Source organism: Lycorma delicatula, chromosome 2 (genome assembly GCF_047948215.1).
Source record: "Lycorma delicatula isolate Av1 chromosome 2, ASM4794821v1, whole genome shotgun sequence".
Lineage (NCBI taxonomy): Eukaryota > Metazoa > Arthropoda > Insecta > Hemiptera > Fulgoridae > Lycorma > Lycorma delicatula.
In genome coordinates this window covers 70,627,112-70,654,217 of record NC_134456.1, presented here as the reverse complement: position 1 = coordinate 70,654,217, position 27,106 = coordinate 70,627,112, and the positions used below count along the sequence as shown (strand labels likewise).

Genomic DNA, 27,106 nt, shown 5'->3' with positions numbered 1-27,106 from the left:
TATGAGCTGCCTACCTTTACCCGATGGAGTCTTATTACCGATCAATAAGCCATATAGAAAGGATTCTTTTGATAGATTCACAGCTTTTTCACAGCTTTGTCACATCTTGTCACCTTCTTTGACACACGTTTCATCAATACAATATATTTTACGGCCTTCTTGCTTCATTTTATTTCAGTGAGGTAATGCTTCACCCCATCATGATGATCATCCCCCTGTTAATTAAAGCACTTTCCCAATCCCATTTAGTATTTAACACTTTCAGACATTCTTTCTTTTTTCTTTTTTGTGTTTAGACTCCGGTAATTACCATTCAGATAATACTTCAGAGGATGAATGAGGATGATATGTATGAGTGTAAATGACGTGTAGTCTAGTACAGTCTCAGTTCGACCATTCCTGAGATATGTGGTTAATTAAAACCCAACCACCAAAGAACCGGTATCCACTATCTAGTATTCAAATCCGTGAAAAAATAACTGACTTTACTAGGACTTGAACGCTGGAACTCTCAACTTCCAGATCAGCTGATTTGGGAAGATACATTCACCACTAGACCAACCCGTTGGGTTAACACTTTCAGACCTAAACCTTAATAACATGACTGGACTTTCCACCTGAGGGCTTTTGAGGTGTCTAAAAAAAATTACAATAAGCTAGTGCATATACATAACCTATTATATGTTATATCACCTTAAAGAGAAAGAAATGAGCTATCATTAAAAATAAAAATATTTGTAGCAGATTACTTACAAAAAAAATTGTATTATATTTACTTCAAATTCCATAAAAACAAAAAACAGCAACAGTGCACATACTAGTCAATAAACATATAAAATTGTTATAACTACACATTATTACATTTTATACTGTCTAAAAGATAAAATTTCACACTTTCTAATGACAAAAAAAAATAAAAAATTTATGATAAATTTAAAATATGTTACAAATTTTTAAAATCGATTGATTTTTTAGTACTTTTTTACACAAATAATCAATCGTAAAATAAATCAATGAAAGAAATGTTATCCTAATATTTATTATTCATTTAATTTTACAAGCATCGTTCAGACATAGGTTCTAAATATATTTACATTAGTTTTGTTAAGTTTTTTTTTACATACAGTAATTAGCCCTAGTGTGGTACAATTTGAAGCAAGTAGGTAAACACAACAGTAAGGGCACCACCAACTTGTTTCTTTTCTCGCAGTCTTGCCTGTAGAATTTTTACAATAAACACACACACAATACAAAATGTTAAAATAAAAATAAACCGACAGAAAAGGAACCAGAAAACAAATCAAAACACATAAACAATGCCAAGTAACCGTATGTTTCATAACCTAAAGCGCTCTTGAACATAAGGTGTCTTATTGTTGTTATTAATTAAAGCATCCACTAGATACCATAGAAATTCATAATGAATGTTTATAATGAACTACTGAAAGAGTCTATGAGACCTAGCAATGACTATAAGCCCATCACTGTTTACTACCCATTTAAATATAGCAACCTGACATATCCTCAGGCGCCGGCCTTATGAATATAATAACCTGTCGGCATATACTTGGGCTTAGGCCTGAAACTGTTAAAACCCAAACTTTTCAACAATATATAAAAAGTTTTTCATCGGAAATCTGGTAGACTGTTACCATCATTTACAACTCGTAGCACTTTGTCTATTGTAGGCAGTTCATTTTGAAAATAAAGTTTGTGTACTTTTTTACAAATCGTGTAAAAAAGTATAAAGGTGTTGATTTTTATCAAAATCAACACCTTTATCTTGACCTGCGTGGTTTTGTTTCCTTAGAAAATCATAATTCATTAGCAGATTTATACTCGTAAATCACACTGTACACTGAAGCAGCACAACTTCCACTTATATGAGCAGTTTTATTAACAAAATCCAAAATTAACCCTGTTGGATTATTCTGTAATTCACTTTACTAACTATTTAAAATGATGTGTTTTCAGCACAACATAAGGGCTTTTTTTTGTGGTCTTTTTGTCAAAGAGGATATCAATAATCGTGGATTATCAGCTGAATTGGTATCAGACAAGACATTAAATACATAGCTGTTATACCACAAAATATATGGTTATTATTATATGACTAATGATTATAGTGTTCTATAGATATGGCTGCATTGTGAATCAGCACAGATACATGCGACATGACTCAGCAGAATCATGATTGTCACTCACACAAATACAAGGTTTGTTTATTCTTCACTCTATAAGCTAACTGAATACAGTATAGATAAGTTAAAACTTACCATATTATCCAATAGCCAGTTTTTGTGATAACCTGCATCTTCGGTTTGTATTAAAATTCCATATCTATTACATTAAAACATATTCTTTTAGCTACTGTTATTTTATTTGAAATTATGTTTTGTATTTTAATGTCCAGTACTAGAATGATGTAATTTTTATAAAAAATATATGAATCCTACTTAAATTAGACGACAGTCAATTATTTTATTCAAATTCAAGTATGATAGGACTTCTAAAATTCTGATTTTAGCTACACTGATTTTGAGTAGAAATTGATAAAAGAAGAAAAGGGATCAATTCTAATGGCAACAGTATATATATATACACACACAAATTTTAATGAAAACTGAATTCTAATTTGACTAAAAATATGAGGAGGTTATTTTTAAATTTGCATAGTTACAAGAATCAGCCAGACTTTTCTCAAGTACCAATGACAAATTTATCACATATGATACCACTCAAAATGTCATAATGATACCTCCTCTATAACTACTGAATTTTACCACCCAGCAAATCTCATAACAATTTAATGGAAACAATGCTGATAAGCCGATTAAATTTGAGTTTTGGTATTAATATCTGAAAAAAACCTGAAAGAATATAAATTTCTGTAAATTTATACACTAGTTTGAAATTTTATAAGTAGTTCCTAATAAGATATTTTATTTTCTGAATTTACAAATATAATCTTATAACATTCTAAGCTGCTGGTCAAACTTAATGATCTTTTTTATCCATTTTATGATACAACATACACCCTGAAAACAAATTGTTCAACAATAAAGTATTGCAATAATTAACTATAACACTTACCCTTTTAAAATCAAGCTTCTCTAAAACAACTTCACATTTTAGTAATGTTTCCAGTGGCATTCTTTTATTAGGATTTGACAGAATATCCAGCAACTTTGTCATTTTACTCAACTTTTCAACATCTAAAAAAAGGAAAGGTTATTGAAGTATATTCAGGTTAATAATATATATAATATATTTTACACTAAGTTCTGAATTACTAACAAATATAGGTAACTGGAATAAATTCTTCTTCTTCTTGAGTCATAAATGAATGCAGATATGTATATAAACAAATAAGCAAACAAGTTACTAAAATAATTAATAATCTGTATTTTTATTTTAGAGAAAAATATTCAGTTACCATTGAATACTAAAAAAAAGGTAAAGGTGTGAGATTAAATATTCATTAATGTCAATTGCATGGAAGATAACATGGCTTTGGCCATTAACATATTATCTTTACTTCTAATTCTTCAATTTTGTTAAAAACAGAATATTTCAGATGTGAAAAGAAGTTCTGGTATATTTTTCTGGTTTTGAATAAAAATGGTTAATACCATAAAAAATATCTCAAAACCTTTCTAAAGCAAATTATTTAATTTTAACTTGATTTCACAATTTTTGACTTTTAGAAATTTGAGTCAAACAAAATGGCCACAACTAACTAAAAACTTAATTTAAGATTTCAAAAAGTGGAAATTTAAAAAAGAATTGAAAAATTATAATTTTTTTTTTTTACTTTTTAGAGCAGTATTTTTGTCTTCGAGTAAAAAGGTTTATATTAATTTACACTGTTTAGTTTCACTTTATTTAAAATATAGATAGGCAAGAAAAAATTGCTACCCATATGATAAGCAGTTTAGACCAGTTGGAATGTGGGAATACATAATACTTTCACTCCGATTTTCCATGAAATTTTCACATGAAAATACTTCCAATATAAAAAAGAAATCAATATTAAGCAATGGTGCTGATGACAAAAAAAAGGAAAATATTTTCAAATGATCTATATGGACAATATATAATTCAATGTAGACAATAATAAAATTTAATTTTGCTTTTTCATTCTACAAAATTCATTGTCTTATCAGAAAAAAAAATTAAACAAAGCTTCAATGTAACAAATTCAATAACAGAAATACAAATAAACATGTTTAGGTGAAAAACTGTTTCCTGACACATGAAATAAAAATGCATTACCATCATTTCCCATTTTAGCAATCATTCTACGTAGTGGTTCAATGTACTTGCTCAACTGCCGTGCCTTTTCCCGATATGCCTGATCTTCTTGAATACTGCATGGACTAGGTGTTGGTACAGCCTGTCCTGGAGTGTTAAGTGAACTACTAGGAGATGGTGCCATTCCTATAAAATGATTCATAATTGAACAATAAACACTTAAAGAATAATAAATGGTCTTATACAATTCATAAATAACTATTCAAAGCTTATAAATAGCGATTGGCAACACTGATTGGTTGGTGCATGCGCAGTAGTTTTAAGGTGACTTTTGGGCACGTGACAACCACATTGCCGTCAGCTCACTGTTGTTTGCCTTTGTGAGACAGTGTGTTAAAATGAGTATGATAATAACAAATCCTGCCAATTGTGAAGTTTGATCAGTGATTAGATTTCTAAATGTAAGAGGACATAATGTTGCTAAAATTCATTGTCAACTGTGTGAAATATATGAGCCTATTGTAATGAGTGAAAGAAAACTGAGGTAATGGTGTCATGAGTTTAAGGAAGGCCCTTCATATCTTCACAATGAACAGAGAAATGGTGGGCCTAGTGTCTGGACTGATGATATTGTTAAATGTGAGAATGCAAAAATGAAAGAAAATCGTCTTAGCAATACGATTACAATGAGTTTTAAGATTAGCAATCTTTCTCTAGAATGTTCAGAGATAACATGATTGAGAATCATGACGGTCACTCTAGGATTTTATAAACTGTGTGCACAATGGGTTCTAAAAATGTTGACAAGTGCTCACAAAGATCACAGAATAACATCTGCTCATGGTTTTCCCAGTCTCGAAGGAAAATCATGGCAACTGTATTCTCTGGACCAAAAAGGTGAACTTTTGACTGATTTCAAAGGACCTGGAACATCCATAACAACTCTACTGTGAAACACTTTCTAAACTATGTCGTGCCATTTAAAACCGACGACAAGGAATACTGAAATCAGGAATCATTCTTAACAGTAACGCACATCCACGAAGGCTGTATGCACTATAGAAACAATTCAAAAATTCAGATGGAGATTTTTGATCATTCTCCTTACAGTTCTGATCTCGTGCCAGTAACTACAATCTCTTCTTAAACCTCAAAAACTGGATTGCGTTTCAATGATTTGAGGAAAGTGAACAGCTGATAATCTTGGTGCAAAATTGGCTAAATTGGCAAAATTGTGGAATTTTATGCAGTGGGTTTGAAGAAACTCATTTCACAATATCAAAAGTGTTTGGAATGAAATGGTGATTATGTAGAAAAATAGAGGAAATATATAAGGTATTTCAAACCATTAATAAATCTTTCATTTTTTTTAAATGTTCTCATTTTGTTACTAATCTGTTCTTACTTTTGAACCATGCCTTGCATATCCCATATAAACACCTAATATACAAATAAAAACTAGCAAACTTAAATATATAATTGATTATTTTTATTTGTATACAAACATAAGACATGTGTAAAACAAATGTAAAGAGAGAATAACTTAAAGGAAAAAAGGTTTTTTCTTGAGCAATCTGAATTTATGGACTTTGGAGGGAATACTTTTTTCTTTTTCCTGTTTAGCCTCCAGTAACTACCATTTAGATAATTCTTCAGAGGATGAATGAGGATGATATGTATGAGTGTAAATGAAGTGTAGTCTTGTACATTCTCAGTTCAACCATTCCTGAGATGTGTGGTTAATTGAAACCCAACCACCAAAGAACACCGGTATCCACGATCTAGTATTCAAATCCGTGTAAACATAACTGGCTTTACTACGACTTGAACGCTTAACTCTCGACTTCCAAATCAGCTGATTTGGGAAGACGCGTTAACCACTAGACCAACCCAGTCGGTTTTGGAGGGAATACTAGATTAGTATAGGTTCACATAGAGATCCAATATACAGTTTTGAGTAATTATACAACTTTGTATGATATAATTTAACATTAAGAAATTCTGATTTTATAATTAATCATCCTTCACCTTTAAGATGCAAAGGAACTCTGTCTACAAACAAGGAATGAATTACTGTTAAGGAAAAGAGGTTGATTGAACAACTTCTAACGCTGTCCTATCTTCTAGCAGCAAGATATAGATACATGAAAATGTTTGAGTAATGTAGTGGGAGAGAACTTCAACAGAGTATTTCCTAAAATATTTACTTATTTAATAGCAACAAAAGCCAAAATTTAATAGCCAATGTCCAATACTTGTCAGTATGATGAATTGTAATGAACTTTTAGTAATGTATAATAAATAATTTTGATAATAATTATTAAGGTCACTTTTTTTATTCATAATAAGAATGAAAGTTATGCTGCTGTTAATAGAAAGTCCACTGACTTACAGCATCTGGATAAGGACTGGGGATAAGATATAATTTCCAGGAAGTTTGACTTAAACAGAGCCTGTTCTCTGTAGACAAATCTTCTGATTCTGACTGCACAAAGTTCAAACTGACTGACAATTTTGACTGTGTAGTTGTGTGATCGACTGTTAAAACTGTTAGATAAACTGATTCTGTAGTTAATAAAAACAGACATATTTCAAGAATAATGATAAATTCACAGCAGTGAATAATCACTCTCATTCTAAGATTTTTTTTAATGATTCTAATGTAAGTAAATACTACTTAATGCATTTCAATATTTGCACCATGCACCATAAAGTGGATGAATAGCATAAATTTTTAAATAAATATGCAAATAATGTTTTTATTGCTTGTATTAAATATTGGGTCATAGTTGATAAAATTAATTCTAAATTTACACTGAATTTTACGCTTACCTGGTTACTACTTTAAAATTAGTAATCCACATGGGGTTAATATATTTTAATTAATTAAAAAGTTTTACAAGACATAACCTCAATTTCTAAGATTAAGATCTTACCTTTGAGGTTCTAAGAGCAGTTGTCATTAATTATAATCTAACTATAAATATATACACAGATCACCACATTATAAAGTCAAAAGTCTTTTTCAGTATTAATTGTATAACTTTAATTCTTCTACCAAAAGAGAGTAAGTAAAGTATTATTATTATTACTATTAACATCACTGGTATGACAGATTTAACTCAATATGTACTTATATATTTATTTTTTGATCACACCTTTTATATTTACAGCAACAATTAGGTAGTAATTTAATAATTATTTATATTCTTACCCACAGATCTCATAGAACCACCCATACTTGCAGTCATTTGGGCATTTGGTGATGGAACTAAAGCTGGTGATGCTACCATCTGATTGCTGTAATTAAAAATACAAATTATTAAATGAGAATTTATATGACTATAGCTGTAATAAACTAAACATGACAGAAAGACATGCCCTATACATGAATAAAACTAATAAGAAATAAAAGAATTAATAAAGTAATGAATTTACTTATTCCTCATATTTTCTGCAATCATTTAAGTGAATCTGTTGTAAGTATTCACTAAAATAGTTCATCTTGAATAAGATTTATAACTGAATTTATACAAAAGTTGGTTTTTGAAAAAAAAATTTACTTCAATTTACTTAACAGGAAAATGCAATTAATTAATCATGATATTTTAATTTTTATGATCTGCCACATTCTTTTAATGAACAGGTCTCAAATGTAAAGAGCATAATTTACCAATATTAACACTAATGTTTTACTTTTACACACAAATAATTTTACTGGTTCCTAAGGTTTAATGGGCTAAATATATTCACAGACTCTAGTAACTCAACATGAAGATTTTCAAGATATAATAGCAGGTTAAATGAAAAGGTTTATGGAGTTTTACTTTAAATGCCTTAAATCATCTATATTTTAAGATGTTCTCTTCAATGTAATCCTCATCAGATAAACACAATTATGGCAATGTTTTTTTTTTCTAGCCTGTAAAATGTTTGTGGAATGTAGAGTGGTTGAGGTGATAGATGAAGATTGGAAAAAGGGTAGTTAAGAATGCAGTGGGAGAGAATATGGACTGTATTGAATAGTAAGGAAAGGTATATAACACAATTATTGTTATAAGAACATTTATTTACCAGCAGAGTTCAAGCAGATGCTGATTCTAAGGTATATTTACGCAGCAAATCTTATTTTAATTAAAATTATTTTTAATTACACATTTTAATTTTTCATTACATCTATTATGATCAATTTATTTATCATAACTGATCGATTTATTTGGCGAGGCGAGTAATCGGTCTTTGATTTCAGCGACTGTATCTGTATTCAACACTGACGCAGATCTTTTGTGTTCCTTGTTATTAACAGAACCAGTCTCCTAAATTTTGCAACTAACCTTAATACTGATGTTTTGTTAGGAGCTGGTTTATCTGGGTACTTATGGCGAAACAAATCTTGCACTGCAACCACTGAATTCGTACTGAAGTACGACTCAACAATGAAAACACGTTCATCTAGTGAAAACCATCTTGTCTCTAGCAATACACTGAACATTATGATTGCATTGTTGTTACTATCGGTAGTGTTCTACTGCATCGCCGTGATGTTCAGATGTTGGACGAGTCCATTTCAGTAACGAGTAGGGGAGTAAGCTTGACTTTTGAAATTTCATGGATGAGTGATTGATGGGTTGTGTTTTATATGGGACACCCTGTATAAATAATGTGGAAAATTACTTCTTAAGTGAATTTTTACTTATATCATCAGATAGTAGAAACAGATTATTTTACAATAGTAGACAACAAATTCACAAAGAAATACTATCTTATTTCACCTTATTCTTACAAAAAAACACCAAATCAAATTTAAACAGAATTCAAAACTGCTCTAAGAAAGAGATGAGAGTAACACATCATTACCCCACTCCAAACAATATGCATACCTATAGTGATGGGTAGGCTAACTCATTCTGGATTAAAAACTACATTAGGCCTTTTTTATTCCACTTATAAATTTTCTGAGCACATTTTTTTATCCTAATCCTCACTGAAATTTGATAAATATCAGATAATATGATAACTGAATAAACCGAAAATAAAAACTATTCATACATAATTTATAACAGTGGAGTTGAGTCTTTAAAATTATAAATGCATATACGTAAATACACAGTATCGTTTATAGTGACATCGGATATAGTAACCAAATACTTGTCTCTAGGTTGGTTTGGTATGCTGTTAATACATAAATACAGTATGTTTATTGTTTATAATTACATCGGTTGTAGTGACATATTGGTTATTATGACTTCTTTTTTCTACGGCAATGCAACATTTTATCGCTTATAATGATGGACGGAAGTGACTCGTCAGTAACGTAGTATGACTACATTGCAGCTACAGATATATTTTGATGGTAAAAATGAGTCACCTTTCCTTTTTTACCTGCATATCCACTACAGTTCTTGTTTTTCTTATCTTTTCCTGTACCAGATTATTGTAAACTGAAGCAGCCACATTCAGTTTTTATTAATCTTTTGGTACGACCATATCATATTGTGCGGGTACAGTATTTTATTTTACATATCCTGTATAATTTATTTAACAATGATTTAATTATGACTTCATGAAAAACATTCATAATGGAGGAAAAGGCACACACATTATCTGGCGGTTAGAGAATTGTGAGACTAATAAGGACACTGCTGAAGAATTAGGCATAGGTCATTCGACATCAGTCATATGGAAGAACCGTGAAAAAATTAAGAAAAATTTTGAAAAAAATTCTAGGAAATAAAAAAATTACAGCCTAGTCAACATAATGATGTAGACCAAGTGCTGTTAAAAAGGTTTTAATACCAGAGGGTTAGTAATACTCCTATTAGCGACCCTATACTGCAAACTAAGACGAACGATTTTTCTGAAAAATTTGGTAAACCACATGAAATAACTTCAGCTTGGAAACAATGGTTCCGTAAGCGTCATGATATTGTGTCAGGGAGAATAAGCGGCGAGGCCGCAGCAGCTCTAACTGGTATGTCAGAAAAATGGCTAGAAACCATTTGGACAAAATTATAACAGGCTATTTGGACGAAGAAATCTGTAATGCTGATGAATCCGGTCTATTTTTATAATTGATGCCAGAAGTACGCTTCGGTTTAAAGGCTACACATGTTTGAGTGGAAAACTATCAAAAGAAAGACTAACAGTACTAATTGCTTCAAATACAGCTGGAATTGACAAAAAAAAAAAACTTGTGGTTATACAGAAAACTGCTAAACCCTGGTGCTTTAAAAGTTTGAAATATCTTCTGTTATGTATGAAAGTAACAAGAAAGCTTGGTTGTCAAGTGATGTCTTTACGTCTTTGTTACAAAAAAAGGGGGCGTGAATTAAAAATTGAAAATGACAAAATACTGCTGCTCAGAATGTGTCCGGCCATCCATGTCAAAAATCTTTTGTGTATAAAGTTACTGTTCTTACCATTGAAAACAACAGCGGTCTTACATCCCTTAATTAAAGATGTGATCAAGTCGGTAAAAGTCCACTACAAAAAACACGTAATTTTACAAATCATTCAGAATTTAGATCAAAAAAAGAAAACAGACTAGAAATCCTGGATGCTATAATTATGTTAGGAAGATCACGGAATGAGAATTCTCCGTTGACTAAAAAATTGCTTTCGATAGGCAGGATTTTTTACCACAGGCTGGCAAAGTTACTGATGTTGCATGTGAATAAGAATCTTCAACAAAATGGGGCAATAACTCTGCAAAACTGATCATTGTCAAATGCATTGTTTGAAGATTATCAAGAGGTTGGCAAAAATTTGATGATGTAGCGGTTTCAGTACTAGCAGAAATAAACAGGGACGTAATGACAACAAGTAGTTGTCATTACAACTAATTATCGGAGTAGTTGTAGTTAATGATAGTAACAATGATGTAGACATCAACCTGCCAAATCTTGAAGAAGTTTTAGCGACAATGAAAACAGTTTGCCAGTTTTTCAGTTTTACAGAAGTTTCTAATGAAAAACAGTGTTTGTTTTGATTTAGAAAAAAACCTTCAACAACTGTATTTCAACACAAAATATTCAAAACAAAGCAAAATAACAGACCTTTGCAAAAAAAGGTAATTTTTACCATTTTTTTGTATCTTGTTTTACTTACTATATTTGTATTTATTATTGTATAGCTTTTTTTTTTTATATTTTTGTGGAAATAAATTATTATTATTGTTATTACTGTATTACAATACCTGTGTAGATGGCATATTAAAGTAGTACCACTAAACTACCTAAACATCAGTTATTGTGATTATCGGTTATACTGACCTAAAATTGACGGTCACTGTAAATGATATTTACTTTATTTACTGTAAGTAATTCATTTACCACTTAAGTATAAATAGAATTTTATAGTTTTGTAGATATAAAGATACAGGCTGTTTAAAATATAACTGAAGGTACAAAATACAAAAAGAAATTTACTGAAGGTAGTAAATTTTACACAATACATACAAATTAATGTTGCTGTCTTGAAGTAAAATAAACCCTTATATTTTTGTAATCACATTATTATTTATTTTATTCTTAAATTTTCCTTCTTTATAATAGTTTTTTGTGTTCATCTATTTACTTAAGATAATTGTTTTTTTTTTTATTCAGATTAATAAAAAAAAAGTCATATTCAATTCACTACATTTTTTAACATGTGTTTATAAAAATTTAAAAAGACTTGTTAAATTTATAAGAGAATTTAAAGAAAGGTGAGCAGATATTTTACAACAGGCTGACTAATCAGTTGCAAAAGATATTGGTGGATATTATTTGGTAAATCTATGTGCATAGTTAATGATCATATGCACAAAAAGACATTTCTATATCTCTCATTGCGTGGCATTTCTGATTTCTGGATGCATTACACCAATACCAACAGATATTTAATATGAGTATTCTGCATTTATAATTTAATAAATTATCTTCAAATAACTTTTAAAAAATCATCATGGATTTCACCATGCCACTTTTTCTAAGTTGTCCATATGGAACTGTATACAAATATCAAAAAAAAAGTATGCAGGGAATAAAATTACTATATTATAGGTTACTTAGTTTAGAGTGTAAGTACCTTGAAAGACCAGCAGCTGAAGCAGGTGACTGTGCAGAATGAGGAGGTGTAGGGCTCTGTCGTAAAAATGTATTAGGAGCAACACTACGAGGTCCACCATAGCCAGGACCCTGGGCACCCAACATCATTCCACCTTCATTACCCTATATTATTAATTCAGTAGAAAAATGTTACAGTTAGAATTTTTAAATATATTAAACATAAAAAAAGTTAGCATGATTTTATGGGTAAAAAATAAAACAGTAATTAGATTACTTTTATATGGATTTGAATACTAGATCGTGGATACTGGTGTTCTTTGATGGTTGGGTTTCAATTAAACACACATCTCAGAACTGGTCGAACTGAGGCTGTACAAGACTACATCTTCATTTACACTCAATACATATCATCCTCTGAAATAATAAATTAAGGTAATTCCCGGAGGCTAAACAGGAAAAAGAGAGGGTGAAGGAATGTATAGATGTCCAGAGTTGTTTTAAGTGTTGTTGTTATGTATAAGATCTCTGTGTTCAGTAAGAATTGTGGGTTGTACTTGAGAGCTACAGAGATGTACTTCAATTCGTTGAATGGTTAATTTCAGGCAGTTGAATGCTCAAGGTTATATATTGCACAGATTGAATTTGGTGAGGTTGTAGATCAAAGGAATCTGGATGTGATTCTTTTGCAGCATCCTTATGTTGTGGCAAGTGATCTGACAGCTTTCAGTGGTTGGCAGAATTTTCTGTGTGGTCCTGCTAGTATGTCCGTTATTCTGTGCAGGAGATATCTGGATAGTGTCTTTATTCGGAAGCTCTGATTTTCACTATGTTAAAGCTGACAATAGAGATTTGCAACTTTAAGTTGCAAATTTTTATTTTCAATATAGAGGCCCTGTTGAGCATCATTTAAAGAAATGGGACAGGATTGTCCATTTTGTTGGTGGCTGTCCTATTCTGTTTGATGCAAACATTAATGCAAAGTTTTTATTGCGACATAGTACTTTGGATGAGAAAGGAGAGTTGGTGGAAAGTTTCACTGTACAACACACTTTAGGTTTATAATGTTTGGGTGAGTTGCCAATCTTCGCAGGGATGATGGTTGATAGAAGGTTTTTTGCTGGCACAAATGTAGATGTGACGGTTGGAAGGAACATTCCCAGGAGTGTTTGTTGATGGACAGTAGTTGATGACTGTTCCAGTGATCACAGTCTGATCGTGTTTCAGACTACGAATGTCCACTGTGAGGTGTAATGCTCCCGTTCAGCAGGGGCTTTTTTTTGTACAGGAGGGCAGACTGGCAAAAACTTATCGATATATTATCGGCCAGACTTTTTATATTAGGCTGAAGTTTAGAAATGATGGATTTGGAGGAGTTGGCAGAGAGGCTTTCTCTTGCTTATATGTTTGCTGCAAAACACTCTATCCCGCATAGTTCTGGTAGGGAAAGAATTTCTCCATAATGGATGGGAGAGTTTCTGATCTGAAGAGATCTGTGTCATCTTAGGTGAGCTTCTCAATGAGAGGGTGACCCTGAGTGACAAGTGGAACTCGTTTCTGAGTATTGGGATTTTCATATGATTCAAACAGCGATAAGGGATTTGTGGCATTCTTTTGTGCAGGATCAGAGTAATAAGGATCCCTGGGATATCATTTATAGGATTTCGGGATGTCATTTAGAGAATTGCACTCTACTGAATAATTTACTTCCAGATGATGAAGATGTAGAGGGCGAGTATCAGTATCACCTGTATGTTAGGCGCTTCATTTCATTCGGATATGGCATCTTTGGCGATTTGAGGCTGAGGTGCGGCAGATGTGAGTAGATCATACATGGCTCTGATGTTTCTGCCAGTGCTTGGTAAAGTGTATGAGAAGGTGTTGCATTTGCAGATTAATGGAAGTTTGGTCTCACGAAATCTCTTGATGAAGGACCAATATGGTTTTTTGACTGGGGAAAGGTACAGAAGATGCAATTTTAAAAGTGATTGACATCAATACTAACGTTGACTGGGCATATGTTCTGGGTATATTTTTAGATATACCCAGGGCATTTAACAACTTGTGGTGGCCCTCTTGCCTTGTCAATTACAACGGCAGGCATGTACGCATGATGAGGTCAATCAAGAGTAGAGTACTAGAGGCATGGAGTAATCAACATAAGATGTAATTTAGCCCTGAGAAGATCATCATGATGCTGCCCTTCAGCAGCATCATGGTGATTTGTGATGGGATCACCATGATGCATTTGGCTGCTATGCGGTGAGCCTGTATTTTGATGATTGGCTATCCTATTCATTATGTCTTGTTGCCGCAGTATTTGGATGTACTCCTTAATGAGAATTTCAGATTCAAGGAGCACTTTCAGAATGTCGTTACGAAGGCATGTGATGTCTTCTTCAGCATTCATAGGGTGGTCCATCCCGATTGGGGGTCTAAATTTTAAAACTATGATAATTTTGTATAAAGATGTATGCGGGGTGAATATAATTTAAGGAGTACCTGTTTGGGTAAACAGAATGAGGTATAGAAGCTACCGCGGTATTCTGTTGAGGGCTCATTATCTCTTGTTACTTACTGTTATGGGAAGGGGGAGCTATAGGACTATTTCATATGAGGCAGTTCTAGTTATCGTGTGTATTAAAACCAACTGATGTCCTTGCATTGGAACATCAGTTACACTGTGAAGAAGTCAAGTGAACTGACTGTGCAGCATAATCGGGAAATAGAGAACGATTTTGGTATTTGGCAGGAGAGGTGGGATCAGATGACAGATGGATGGTAAATGTACTAACTGGGATGTTTCTCCTTGAACTGGCATGTGACTCAGTTCCTTTTGAGGCATGGTGCTCATTTCAGAACAGGCTAGCTCAATTTGGCTTGACTGACTTGGGTCAATGTCCTCAATGCTTAGTACTGGATGATGCATATCACATGCTGTATGTCTGCTCAAAATATGATATTAGGCGTGCAGAGGTGGTCAGGGAGCTTGAGGGTATTGGTTTGAATCTGGATCTGTAGGCTAACTGGAAAGTTAGAAATAAGTGGGCATTGTTGAAAGAACCTTTACGTTAACAGTCCCTTTCACTAATGGCGTCTGGGAGGATGTTTTATAATATTATTAATAATTATAAAGTGGTCAGATCTTATTAAAGCAATATTTTAATTTTTTTAAGTTGTTAAAATTAATATAATAGTTGGCGAGTATGGAATTGCTGCAAATCACACATATGGACGATTCTATATAGACTAGCCACCAAGAAATTCCAAATCACCTATGATTCTTTTTTTGAACAGAAAATATTCAAGACAGAATTACCTTGACCATTTTCTGTTCCCAATCTTAAGGAACTTCATGTAATCATGTTTTAAAAAATAAAACATATGAAGGCTTAATTGCATTCTCAGCATAGTGCCTCAAAATAGTCACAGTGATATTAAATTTAGCAAAAAGAGATATAGTAACCTGGAGGTGTACAATAGCCAAAGGAGACAAAAAATAACCTTAATAATATGAGGTCTATTAAGAAAATAACCAAACGTTTTTAGTTACGCGCCAATTGAGATATTCAGTGACGTGCGGTTGGGAGCAATGTGTTCCACATAACTTCTTCTGTAACCATATGTTCCTTGGATTGTTGATATTTCGTTTAGTTTTCGTGTTACTGTTATTTGAGTGTAAAATATTTAAGTGTCAGTAGTGATTTTTATAAGGTGCAATTTTTTGATGATTAGATTTTTCTCTCAAATGTTGTAGCCGTAAACCCAGCTTTCATCTCCCGTTATGATCCTTTGCATGAATGTCTCATTGGGATTGGTTTGTTCAAGAAGTTCCCGAAAAATGTCTACTCTATGTTTTTTCTGCTGTTCGGTCATCAAACGAGGAACAAACTTTGCTGCAACTCAATGCATGTTCAATTTTTCAGTCAAAATGTCATGACATAATCCAATTGAGATGTTAACCTTATGCAAGTTTTCTGACAGTCAATCGGCAATTTGTATGCACCAGATTCTCTGAACATGGATGTCAACAGTTGAAGTCTAAGGCCTTCTTGGTCAAGGGTCATCTTCAATAGACTGACGACCACTTTTAAACCATAAAAACTATACATTGCATATGACCCAGAGCATCATCTCTGTAATCTTGTTTCAAATATTGAAATGTTTCTATGAAAGTATTCCCCAGTTTCACGCAAAATTTTACATTGTATTGTTGCTCCCATAAAAAGCACATTACAAAATATTGCTACCAACACTTAGGCATGTTGCACTTAAATAAAATTTTTGGTTATTTTTTGAACAGACCAGTAAGTGTAACTTTAAAACGTGTAACAGTACATTATTTGCTATTATAAAGATTTTTTTTTGTAAAACCAAATTTTTGGACTATTAACTGCTTCAAGTTACATTAAATAGTCAAAACTGTCCATTAAATGCTTTAAATGGATTCAACAACCACAAATATCAGATTGTTAAACATCGATCAAATCAAAATTCTGTACAAAGCCACTACATAATGTTATTTATTTTAAATTAATATTGCAGTTATTTATTTAATAATGTTTCTATTTTTTAACTGTAAATCATTGACAACAAAAAGAAAAACATTAAAAATAATTCATGATTATTCATAATAATTAATCATGTAATTGAAGTGATTAAGAATAACTGAAAGAAAAAATTTTGGAATTACAATCATACAAAACATAACATACAGCATTCAGATAGCATTAATAGTGACATTTGTTTTGTGTTTAATAATTACTTAAGTTTAAAATCTTTTTCTAATCATGTCTCAAAAAGTTAATAATGAACCAGTCTAATAGGTGGAATATTTAATGTTAAATAAATTATCTACAACAAGATAACAAGATCAAAACAACAACATAACTTTGTGGATCAATTTGGTTGTGATTAATTTCATAACCTTCTTTTAACTGATTTATTGTTAAAGAAAAAACAAATTTTACTCACCTTTCTCTGCTGCATGTGACCCATCTGTCCACCTATAGGTCCTCCCACCATCTGACCAGAAATAGGACTGCCCATTGGACCACCCATTTGGCTTGGCATGGGTCCAGGTAAAGGTGCACCCATGCCGCCCATTGGGCCTCCCATCTGCGCTCCCATCTGACTGCCCATCTGCGCTCCCATCTGTCCTCCCATAGGTCCACTTATTGGACCACCCATCTGGCCCACCATCGGCCCAGTCATTGGTCCTCCCATTGGACCACCCATCGGGTTGTTAATCTGACCCATAGGTCCAGCTATCTGCCCAGACATTGGACCCATCTAAACAAGCAATTAACATTTTACACAATTATATAGGCAATTTTAACATGAAATAAAAGAACTGATATACAATTATAAATAATTAATTATAATTATGTTAATTTCTACCTATGAAGAAAAAATAATGCTTTTAGTATAACACAAAATTAACCGTTTTAGCAATTTTAAAATTAAACACTATTTATCATTTAAGTAATCAAATAAGTATAAAACAGTACTTACTGGTACACTTCCAGGCTGTAATTTTTGCTGAAGTATGGGACGTTGATTCAACGTTTGCAGCACTAAAACAAAAATATGTATTAAGAGTTTCTTCCATATAAGTCTGATAAATTCAGATTTCCAGATGATGTAAGGTGGTTTTAAAAACAAAAATTGTTGCTTATGATTATAAAATGATTCCAATCATTATTTGATACTTATGTTTTTCTTTTCATAAGCTGTAGTAAGTTTGTTTTTAATATAACATACTTTTAGTTCGAGACAGATAGATAAACTATATCTTCAATCAACCCATCTATTTTCTTCAATCTGCCCATTGGACCACCCATTTGACAACTAATATAAATAATATTAGTTGTTGACAATATTTCTTTTTAAAGGAAATTAATATTTTTCTTTAACCATATATTAATATATATATATATATATATATATATATATATATATATATATTTTTTTTTTAACCTTCAAACACATAATTTGGTCCAGAATAAGAGCAAAATTGATAAGTTAGCAGCAGATCTCGATTCTGGTCAATCCAGATTTTTTGTAATCAATATCAGGATGCAATTCATCAGGTCATGGGACTCAGCCTGTTCAATAAATCTCTGTTTACTTACACAACATATTAGTTAAAAATCATTTTACACATTTTACGTATTTAAATCATTTAAAAAAAAAATATTATCTTGCACTTAATAAAAAAAATGTCAACATTAAAAAAGAGTACATACAATCAGTATCAGAATAGTGAAAAGCATGCACCTTCAGCTTAAAAATAAATAACAATGCAAATCAAAACAAACATAATGACATCATATCCTTGATCGAGAATTTGAACAAATCTGATTATGTCAGTACAACACAGAAACACATACAAAAATCATTTAGTTTGTTACTTCTCTTAGCAGTAATAATGAATGAATAGTGAAATCTCATGTCACATATGGACATGAATGCTGTACAAAATATTTACAATATGATTGGGGAAAACAGTAAAAAACTCATCATTTTTAATTTAAAAAAAACCTATCTATACCTATGACAACAAAACAGGCGATGAGGATGTGATATGACTTCTCAAAAAATGCAGAGTAATTGTATGGTTCAATCAAACTTTCCAGTCTCAAAGGTTCTGAAAATTTGCTTAAATCTAAACAGCAGAGGAAAATAAATGACAGCATTATAGAAGACAGTATAATTCAGATGTTGAATTAGTTTAAAATTTAGATTATTTGGAACATAATTTAAACCATTTGTTCTCAAAGTGGGTGACAACGCCCCTCTTGTGGGTGCTGGAGGCCTTCAGGGATAGGGTAGAAGGCTCACAGAAAACTGAGGGTGTTCAGGTGGTCTAGGAAGGTGATGGCTGATTTAAAAAAAAGGCAAAAATTATGTTTTCCTAATATATCAAACTAAAATGTAAGTTTCAACTTGGAAATAGGATATGCCACGTTTAAAAACAATAATTGCAATTGCTGTTTCTAAGAGTGCATCTTAAAAACAGCAACTGCAATTACTATTTTTAACAGAGTGGTAAGTTTAACGATTTTGCGGGCACTAGAAAATTTTTGATTCTCAATGTGGGCAGTGGGTGAAACATTTTGACAATCAATAATTTAAACTAACCAAAAAATCAAACTGAATTTATAGGATCAAGGTAAGAGGTTGCAATTTATTTCAATGAAAAAAAAAAAAAAAATTTCTGAGCTTCCAACAGTGCCAAGACAAATCTCTGTCTTAGAAAAAAGATTTATAATTTTTTATCTTTATTTCATGTAAGATTTTTATGAGTCTATCTATAGTTTCTTAAATCCTGTTATCAATGCTGACAAACTCATATGAAAACTGACTGTAGATTATTATTTTTAATAGACTTCAAAAAAAGGAGAAGTTCTCAATTCAAGCTGAATCTATGATTATATTCTTGGGCAATGTTTAGTGTAGCAGCTAAACATATAAAAGAGGATCTTTTCCTGGTGGTTCCATGTAAATTTCATCCAAATCAGTTCAGAACTTTTTTTAATAATTTAGCAAAAACAAAAAACCCATTTGTTGTTAGGTTCTGATCATGGAGTTTGAAACATGTGGTTATATGTTTGTTGGTGGGTATTATTCATAAAAAAAAGCATATGTTGCTTTAATTAAAAAAAACACATCAAGTAGGCCAATGCTCATCTTTGTTATCTATGCTAGAGATTTGTCATCATATAATTTACTCACTACTTTTATGTAAAGCTAATCTTTCTAAGCCAGTCCTTGTAATCCAACATGTGTACCATCATGGGTACAGAAAATTATATAACCATTTGATGTTCAACTTCCCTATATCTTTTAGTGGCTTGAAAAGTTGCACTAACAGGCACGATTGAAACATAGTCACTTGCATTTTCACACAATTACCAATGGTATCATCATCAAATTGAATTAAAGAAGTATCTGGCTGCTTTCAATCTTTTAACTAGTCTCTCCTAAGAACTATTTGAATTTCTTGACTGTACTCATAGCTCCAGTTACAAGTCCATCATTGATATATCTGTTGCAACACAACATTACTCCAGCTCCTCAACTAATTTTATTAGATGAAAAGAACACCACAATCTTCAATTGTTGAAATCATTTAGTGCTTTTTCCCATACTTAGTGGCTTCTTGAGATCTGTCGACTGCAGCATTATGAATTTGATGTGTAGTACACCGAATATGTCATTATTAACCAACTTCAAAAAGGAGAAGGTTATCAATTTGACTCTTAATATATTATTTTTTTATGTTTGTCTTGACATAAACTTTAATCAGAAGTTATTTTGATTATTCTTTTTTTAGATGATAAATGAGCTGCTAGTGTGGTCCTGTTCTGATGCTAACTGTATTGGATTAATGGGGAAAAAATGATCCTGTTTTGTTTCAAGAGAACATTCTTTTCTCCTATGAGCTGTCTGATTTGTAGGCCAACCCATATTTCTACTTAGAAATAAAAAAGTTTTAATAAAATTTAGTTTTATAAAGATATTATAAAACTAAAAAGAATAAAATAAAAATTAAAAAAAAAAATCTTAACAGACTCCAAAAAAAATAAAATAAACTAAAAAAAAATTGCAATGAAGTGGAAAAAATAATTTCTCCAACGCTCTTAATATAATAATTTTTAAAACTAATTTTTTGATGTTGCCACCAATTTTTAAATGAATTAAAAGTACACAAGGTACTTATGCATTCTTTTCCTTTTTGGAGCAATATTTAAAAAATTTCTTTGGAATCAGTTCAATTTAAAAAAAAAATGTTTTTATAGACAGAGGACAAGTGCTTAAAATACATATAATGTCAACAAACATGTTTAAGCCTTATGCTGTTTAATACCCTTTGATTTCAGAGTAAGGTTCTTTGTAGATTGAGAATGAAAACATGCAGCCAAGTAAAATCATAATTATCTTTTTCTTATACTCACCCTTCTTTCAATGAGAACGATTCCATTACTGAACTACTCCACAGCCATTTATACCTAAAAATCTCATCACTAATAATTAGGCACTAAAATCTATCACTAAATAGGCACTAACAGTTCTAATAGGTCTTCATTACCACAATACACAATTTTTAACCCCTGAAATAAAGCCTTTGTCATTATTAATACCAGCTGACAAGATAAGTTCATATTCACGGAGTACAGTACTGTTGTTTTATTTGGCTATAGACAAAAATGGAGATATACCACAACAGTACAGTCTGGGCTTAGTCCTACTGAACAAAGTGACATACTTGTCAATCTGTTATAAACAAGAAATGTCTGTTTAAAATAGGTTACTGTATTCTTTGGAACCAGTAGTTTCTTTCTGAATATGGTAGTAACACAATTAAAAATATTAACAATAATATACATTACTGTATTTATAAATGAAATAAATTTAACTTCCAATTAATTACAATAATTTAATTAAGTAAATGTTTTCACTAAAACTATAAAACGTTCAGAGCACTAAATTCAAAGTTGATAGTAATAATTTGGACATAAGTCTAAGGAATCGTAACAAGTTGGATACAGCTGCGGAATAAAAAATAAAATGTTTATTTAATAAATTAATATAAAAATATCAATACTACCTTAATCAGTTTCAATCACTATCCTTAACTAGTTTCGTCTGCAGTTTCTGTAGAGCTATCTTCTATGATAGGCCAACAACCCTCAATTTTCGAGCTTGACTAAGTTTCACTTACACCGGAATTAATTTCCAATTCGTCTTCACTACATGATGTCTCATCATCGATCATCCTTATATTTATAATTATGCTTTCAGCGGCATATTCCATTATTCCATCCATTTTTCAGTAATAATACGTTATCGCTTTAAACTTTCCACTTTTCTACATTAATTGACTAAATTACATCTAATGTAATGGCTCTCAGTTAGTGACAAGTGGGACATTTTGTGGTGTCAAATTTTTTTTATCTGGATTCCAAATAAATCCCACTGGGTTAAAATCTGGGCGGTAAGGTGGTAATCTAAGCACTGTAATTCTTTTCTTATTTAGTATTTTGTCTAATTCATATTGTGGTTCTGGGAGGTGTAGTTTGACAATTTCTTAAAGTTCTTTTTTTGTTAGACCTGGGTCATAGTTAATTTAATTTTTTTGGAGCAATTCCTGAATATTTTCTTCAGTGAAGTGGATGACAGAGGTTTATTTTTTTGGTATTATGGTAAGGTACATTATCTGAATAAAATACAATTTGTCGGTAGTCCTGGGATAACTTGCTTATCAAAATACTTAAAAAATTTTCATTGTTGATCTCTTTATGATAATCTTCTGTTTAACTCTTGAAATCTTACATTAAAAACGATTACTTTTAAATAACAACTGTAGCAATTTCCAGTGCAATGAACAAAAAATATTTGTTTTTATTGGTAATAACACATATACAAATTAGTAATGCTTATATCTACACTCCTATTTTAAACTTTTAAACCATAATTCTATGACTCATGCGTATCTGTTACAATAACACTACTTAAACCAAAACAATTGATGTAAGAAATTATACTTTATTTACTTGTGTATATACTTTTTTAATATGATATATTTTCAACAAGCTTGTGTTTTAAAGTACATTGACTAACAAAACAATTGTTTTTATTACAAAATAACAGGGCAAAAGATAAAATTCATTATTTATACAAAAATAGCAGTAATTAAGCAGAAGAAAAGCTGATGTTTTATAATTAAACATTGAAATTAAAGTATCAATTAATTTGTTAAGCCTAATAAATAATGTAATGTTATGTTATGTTAGACGATTATAATGTGCATCTGTGCCCATACACAGACAATAATGTTTAAAACACCAATCTCATGGCAGAAGTCAAAATTACTTTACAGTACCACTGGAATGTGACTGTACACAGCAGTAATTTGTAAACTTTCCAAATATGTACTTCACTTTGGTCAGCTAGTACAAATCACTACCTTAATCAAAGAAGTGTAATAAATCTTTTCTTTCATTTTAATAAATGGATCATTGAGGTTAACAACAATCCCTTGCAATCAACCCTAGTATCACCAATTTATTTAAAAGACAACAGTTTACCACCAAACCTACTTTTAGCAAGACCATAAATAAGACCCTCAACCAATCTTTGGGATATAATAATGACAAGTAAATTTTCTCAAATTAAAAAAAAAATTACAAGTCAGAATAACAAAATACAACCTTGTAATACGTGTTCAAGGCTGTTGTGTAGAAAATATTCATTACGTAAACAGGTAATATTTAAGCTGGCTATAACAACAAAATATAATTATCACGCATAAACCTCTCCTCCTCTTCCTGTGGAATTTTTGTAATGGGTATAACCAGTTTTATATTAATCTTACATACACTAACCCTCTGAGAAGAATTCCTAATTCACTAGCAATAACATTCTGGTTACGATTGATATGTGTTAAACGTCAAATGTAAAGCTAAAATTTGCATTTTAATTACAAAATTTAATTTTGACAATTGTACAGAGCACTACTTAACAGTTATCATAACACTTTAGCTAAGTACTTACAGTTTGTTGCAGTAACTTGCGGTTGAGGCTGAGGTGGCACTAAACCCATCAACTGATTTCCTGTCCCTTAAAAACAAATTAATAAATTAATTAAGAATAAAGCAAATGTTTTTACAAATAAGATTTTTGATATGCACCAGAGTTAACAGAACTGCATTTTTATTAGTAGGTGCATATAAATTCTTGCTTTGAATTTCTAGGAAGTGGGTTATCAAGAAATGGTATAAATTATACTCTGCTTTCTTTCTACTAATCTATTTCTTCAAAAACATTTCTTACAATTAGTATTCATACTAATAAAAAGGTTGCAGCCAATTTAAAAAAAAAATTGTGTATTGGAAGACTATCAGAGTATTTTTTTTAAAAATTCATCAACTCAAAATGTTTTTTATATATATTAGAATGTTTCAATACAAGCTCCGTAGGTTACTCGGCAAACATCCAACCAATAGGCTCTGTGCAGTTCCACTGGAGCATTGCAGGCATAACTGAAGAAATAGCAGTGATGATCTGTTGTCTTTAATGTTGTATATTCCTGATTTTTCTCACTGTAACGTATCCCTAAAGAAAAACGTCTAGGGATATCGAATCTAGGCTTCTTGGAGGCCAAAGCACTGGACTGGCTTTACCAACCCAATGATTAGGAAATCTTTCATTGAAAGCGTGTTGAACGCCTAGGCTAAAGAATGGGGGTGCACCATCTTGATGAAATATTACTTTCTTGTTCAATTTGATTTTTTACAGAAAAACTTTGGTGCATATGCTCAATTTCATCACTTGTTTTGGGCCATCCAGGGGACTTTTTCACTTTCATGTTGCCAGATTCCTTAAACTGCTTGTACAACAGTCTAATGCTATTTGCATGGGAGAGATTACTGACATAAACATGCTGGAAAGGCCATTGAACAGTTATAACTGATTTATACTCCAGTGGATTTGTGGATTTATATCCACAAAACCCACTGTGCTTTCTGCTGAACTGTCACCATTGCACTGATTGTGGTACAGAGGTGCGTGCACATCGCTCAAGGTCATGGCCGGTCATGTCTTAAAAAAACTTAATGATAGAGAGATGATTTATTTTATTTCTGCAACCTTCTTCAATGACGCTGTACAATTTGACTTTTCAATTAAATCACCATTGAAAAATAATTTCCTTTATATCAAAAATCATGGTGCATTGATTTGTTTGCTGTACGTGCTCCCATTTTTATTTTCAATGAAGTGCTTGTACGCTAGATCAGGCAAATACAGTTTTATTGAATGGAAGTACATTTTACCAAAGCCTTTTCTAAAATGTGTTATACTAATTTTTTTAAAGTTTAAATAAATATTTAGCTGATTATTTGGCGTTTTTGTCTGTATTATTGGGGTTATAAATTTAATAATAATGTTTATTACTTCAAAATAATTAACTTAATATTCGATGTATACTTAAATGGAGCTGTAGTTTTCATGAAAGCATCAGTTTAAGATCATTAGATTAAATAGTGCATATTAGAATGAAAAAAAAAACTGAAAATATATTCAGAAACCCTTTTTTTGGCCCTAAAATTTATATCAAGAAGCATGGCACGTTAGTTTGTTTGCTATACACTCACATTTTTATTTTGAATGAAGAGCTTTATGACAAAATGTATACTGCATTTGCTTGCTTCTTTGTTGTTACATTCGTACGCTACATTGTATTGTATACTATAAACAGTAGATTATTACATTAACATTTATTATACTTATATTTTTTCACATTCTGTTAAAAAAAACTACAGTAGAAATAAGTTTTTTTTTGAAATTTTATAAAAACATAAAATATAGAATAAAAGTTAATGTATAAACAATGTACTGTTTATAGCACACAATACAATTTATTTTGTTAAATTTTTATTCATTTTGATTTTTTTGGTATTGTAATGTTTTTACTACTTACAAATGATAGAAAATGAAAGGAACTGCTCCAGCATTTGCGTGGATGCATCAGGAGAAACCATTATGATAAACCTTGATAAGAACAACACCATAACACTTAATCCTCTCTATATTATAAAATGGTAATAAAAATGCTGAAAACTGCAATAATTCGAGACTAAATTGATCTACTGGGATGGGCAACAGTGTAAAACACTAGAATAATCAAGTTACACCTAATGAGGTCTCACCCTGTTTCCTCAACTCAGAGTTGAGATATGAGCGAACACTGGTTCTCCCTGTGGTAAGAAAAACACTGAAATGAAGTTTCAATTACCTTTATACACAGAATAAGCTACGTTAAACTGTGAATGGAATAAAGACAGTGAATGAAGTAAAGATATACTCAAGATTCGTTTACGTGATGTTAAGAACTGATAATTTACCATGACTTAAACAGAAATTAGTAAAAATAAATGTTATATTAAAAAACACAACATAAAAAAAAATCACTGTGATGTCACATTTTATAAACCAGCTGAATGATTTACTGAAGTGCTTATTTCAATTTCTAATTGAATCACATGGCATCCATAAAAGAAGACTGAAATAGAAATCATGTTAAAATTATAAGAGGCATTTGTAATATCGTAAAAAACATACAGCAACAGTTTTTCTATTTATTATATTACTGTAAAAGTTTAGATACACTAGTGAAACTGATTAACAGCAAGGGCAAGCCATTATAAGAAACAGATTACAGTAGACTGTTGATGCTGGACAATTAAATTGGATTATTTTTCAATCAGATAACTGTAATTACTTGGAGGAAGACTTTGTCTTGTTAGAACATAAATACTTTATTCAGTTTATTTATTTAATGAATATTATTTAAGTTATAAGTAGAGTATACACAATTCATCATCAAATTTAATGAATTTTTAATTTATATCTATAATGCCACCGATTCAATTTACTAGGACTAATTCCACATATTTTTATATCAACAAGACACTAATTCATTAAATAGGCCTTTCAATAATTAATTTTATTAAAATATAACAATTACAATGCATAAATGCAAGAAAGTATTTGGAAAATTTATGTTAAAAAAATAATATATATTACCTTATTTCACCAAAGAACTTTGCCCATACTTAGTAGCAGTCTGTATGTTTTTCAAATCAATATTTTTTCTTATTTTTATCATAATGCAAACCTTACTAGTTCTTACAAATATTTTTTTTTTTTCACGGAGTGTTTATTGTAGGTCAATTCAAAATTGAAATATTACTTTTTCAATTTCTACATACTGAAGTTTGTGTCATGTCAAGTATAACCTT

At 31.1% G+C, this 27,106-nt stretch overlaps 1 protein-coding gene across 3 annotated transcripts in view; it reads right to left on the bottom strand.

Moving 5' to 3' along the window:
• MED15 (mediator complex subunit 15) overlaps positions 1–27,106 on the bottom strand; it is a 68,817-nt gene that overhangs the window by 7,275 nt on the left and 34,436 nt on the right. For all 3 annotated transcript variants that reach the window (XM_075355534.1, XM_075355535.1, XM_075355537.1), the window contains 7 exons: positions 23,859–23,924; positions 17,814–17,875; positions 17,274–17,591; positions 12,322–12,464; positions 7,469–7,554; positions 4,276–4,440; positions 3,094–3,215 (listed from right to left, as the gene is read on the bottom strand). In XM_075355534.1, the coding sequence (XP_075211649.1) occupies positions 3,094–3,215; positions 4,276–4,440; positions 7,469–7,554; positions 12,322–12,464; positions 17,274–17,591; positions 17,814–17,875; positions 23,859–23,924 (962 nt within the window). The remainder of the gene's footprint in view (positions 1–3,093; positions 3,216–4,275; positions 4,441–7,468; positions 7,555–12,321; positions 12,465–17,273; positions 17,592–17,813; positions 17,876–23,858; positions 23,925–27,106) is intronic.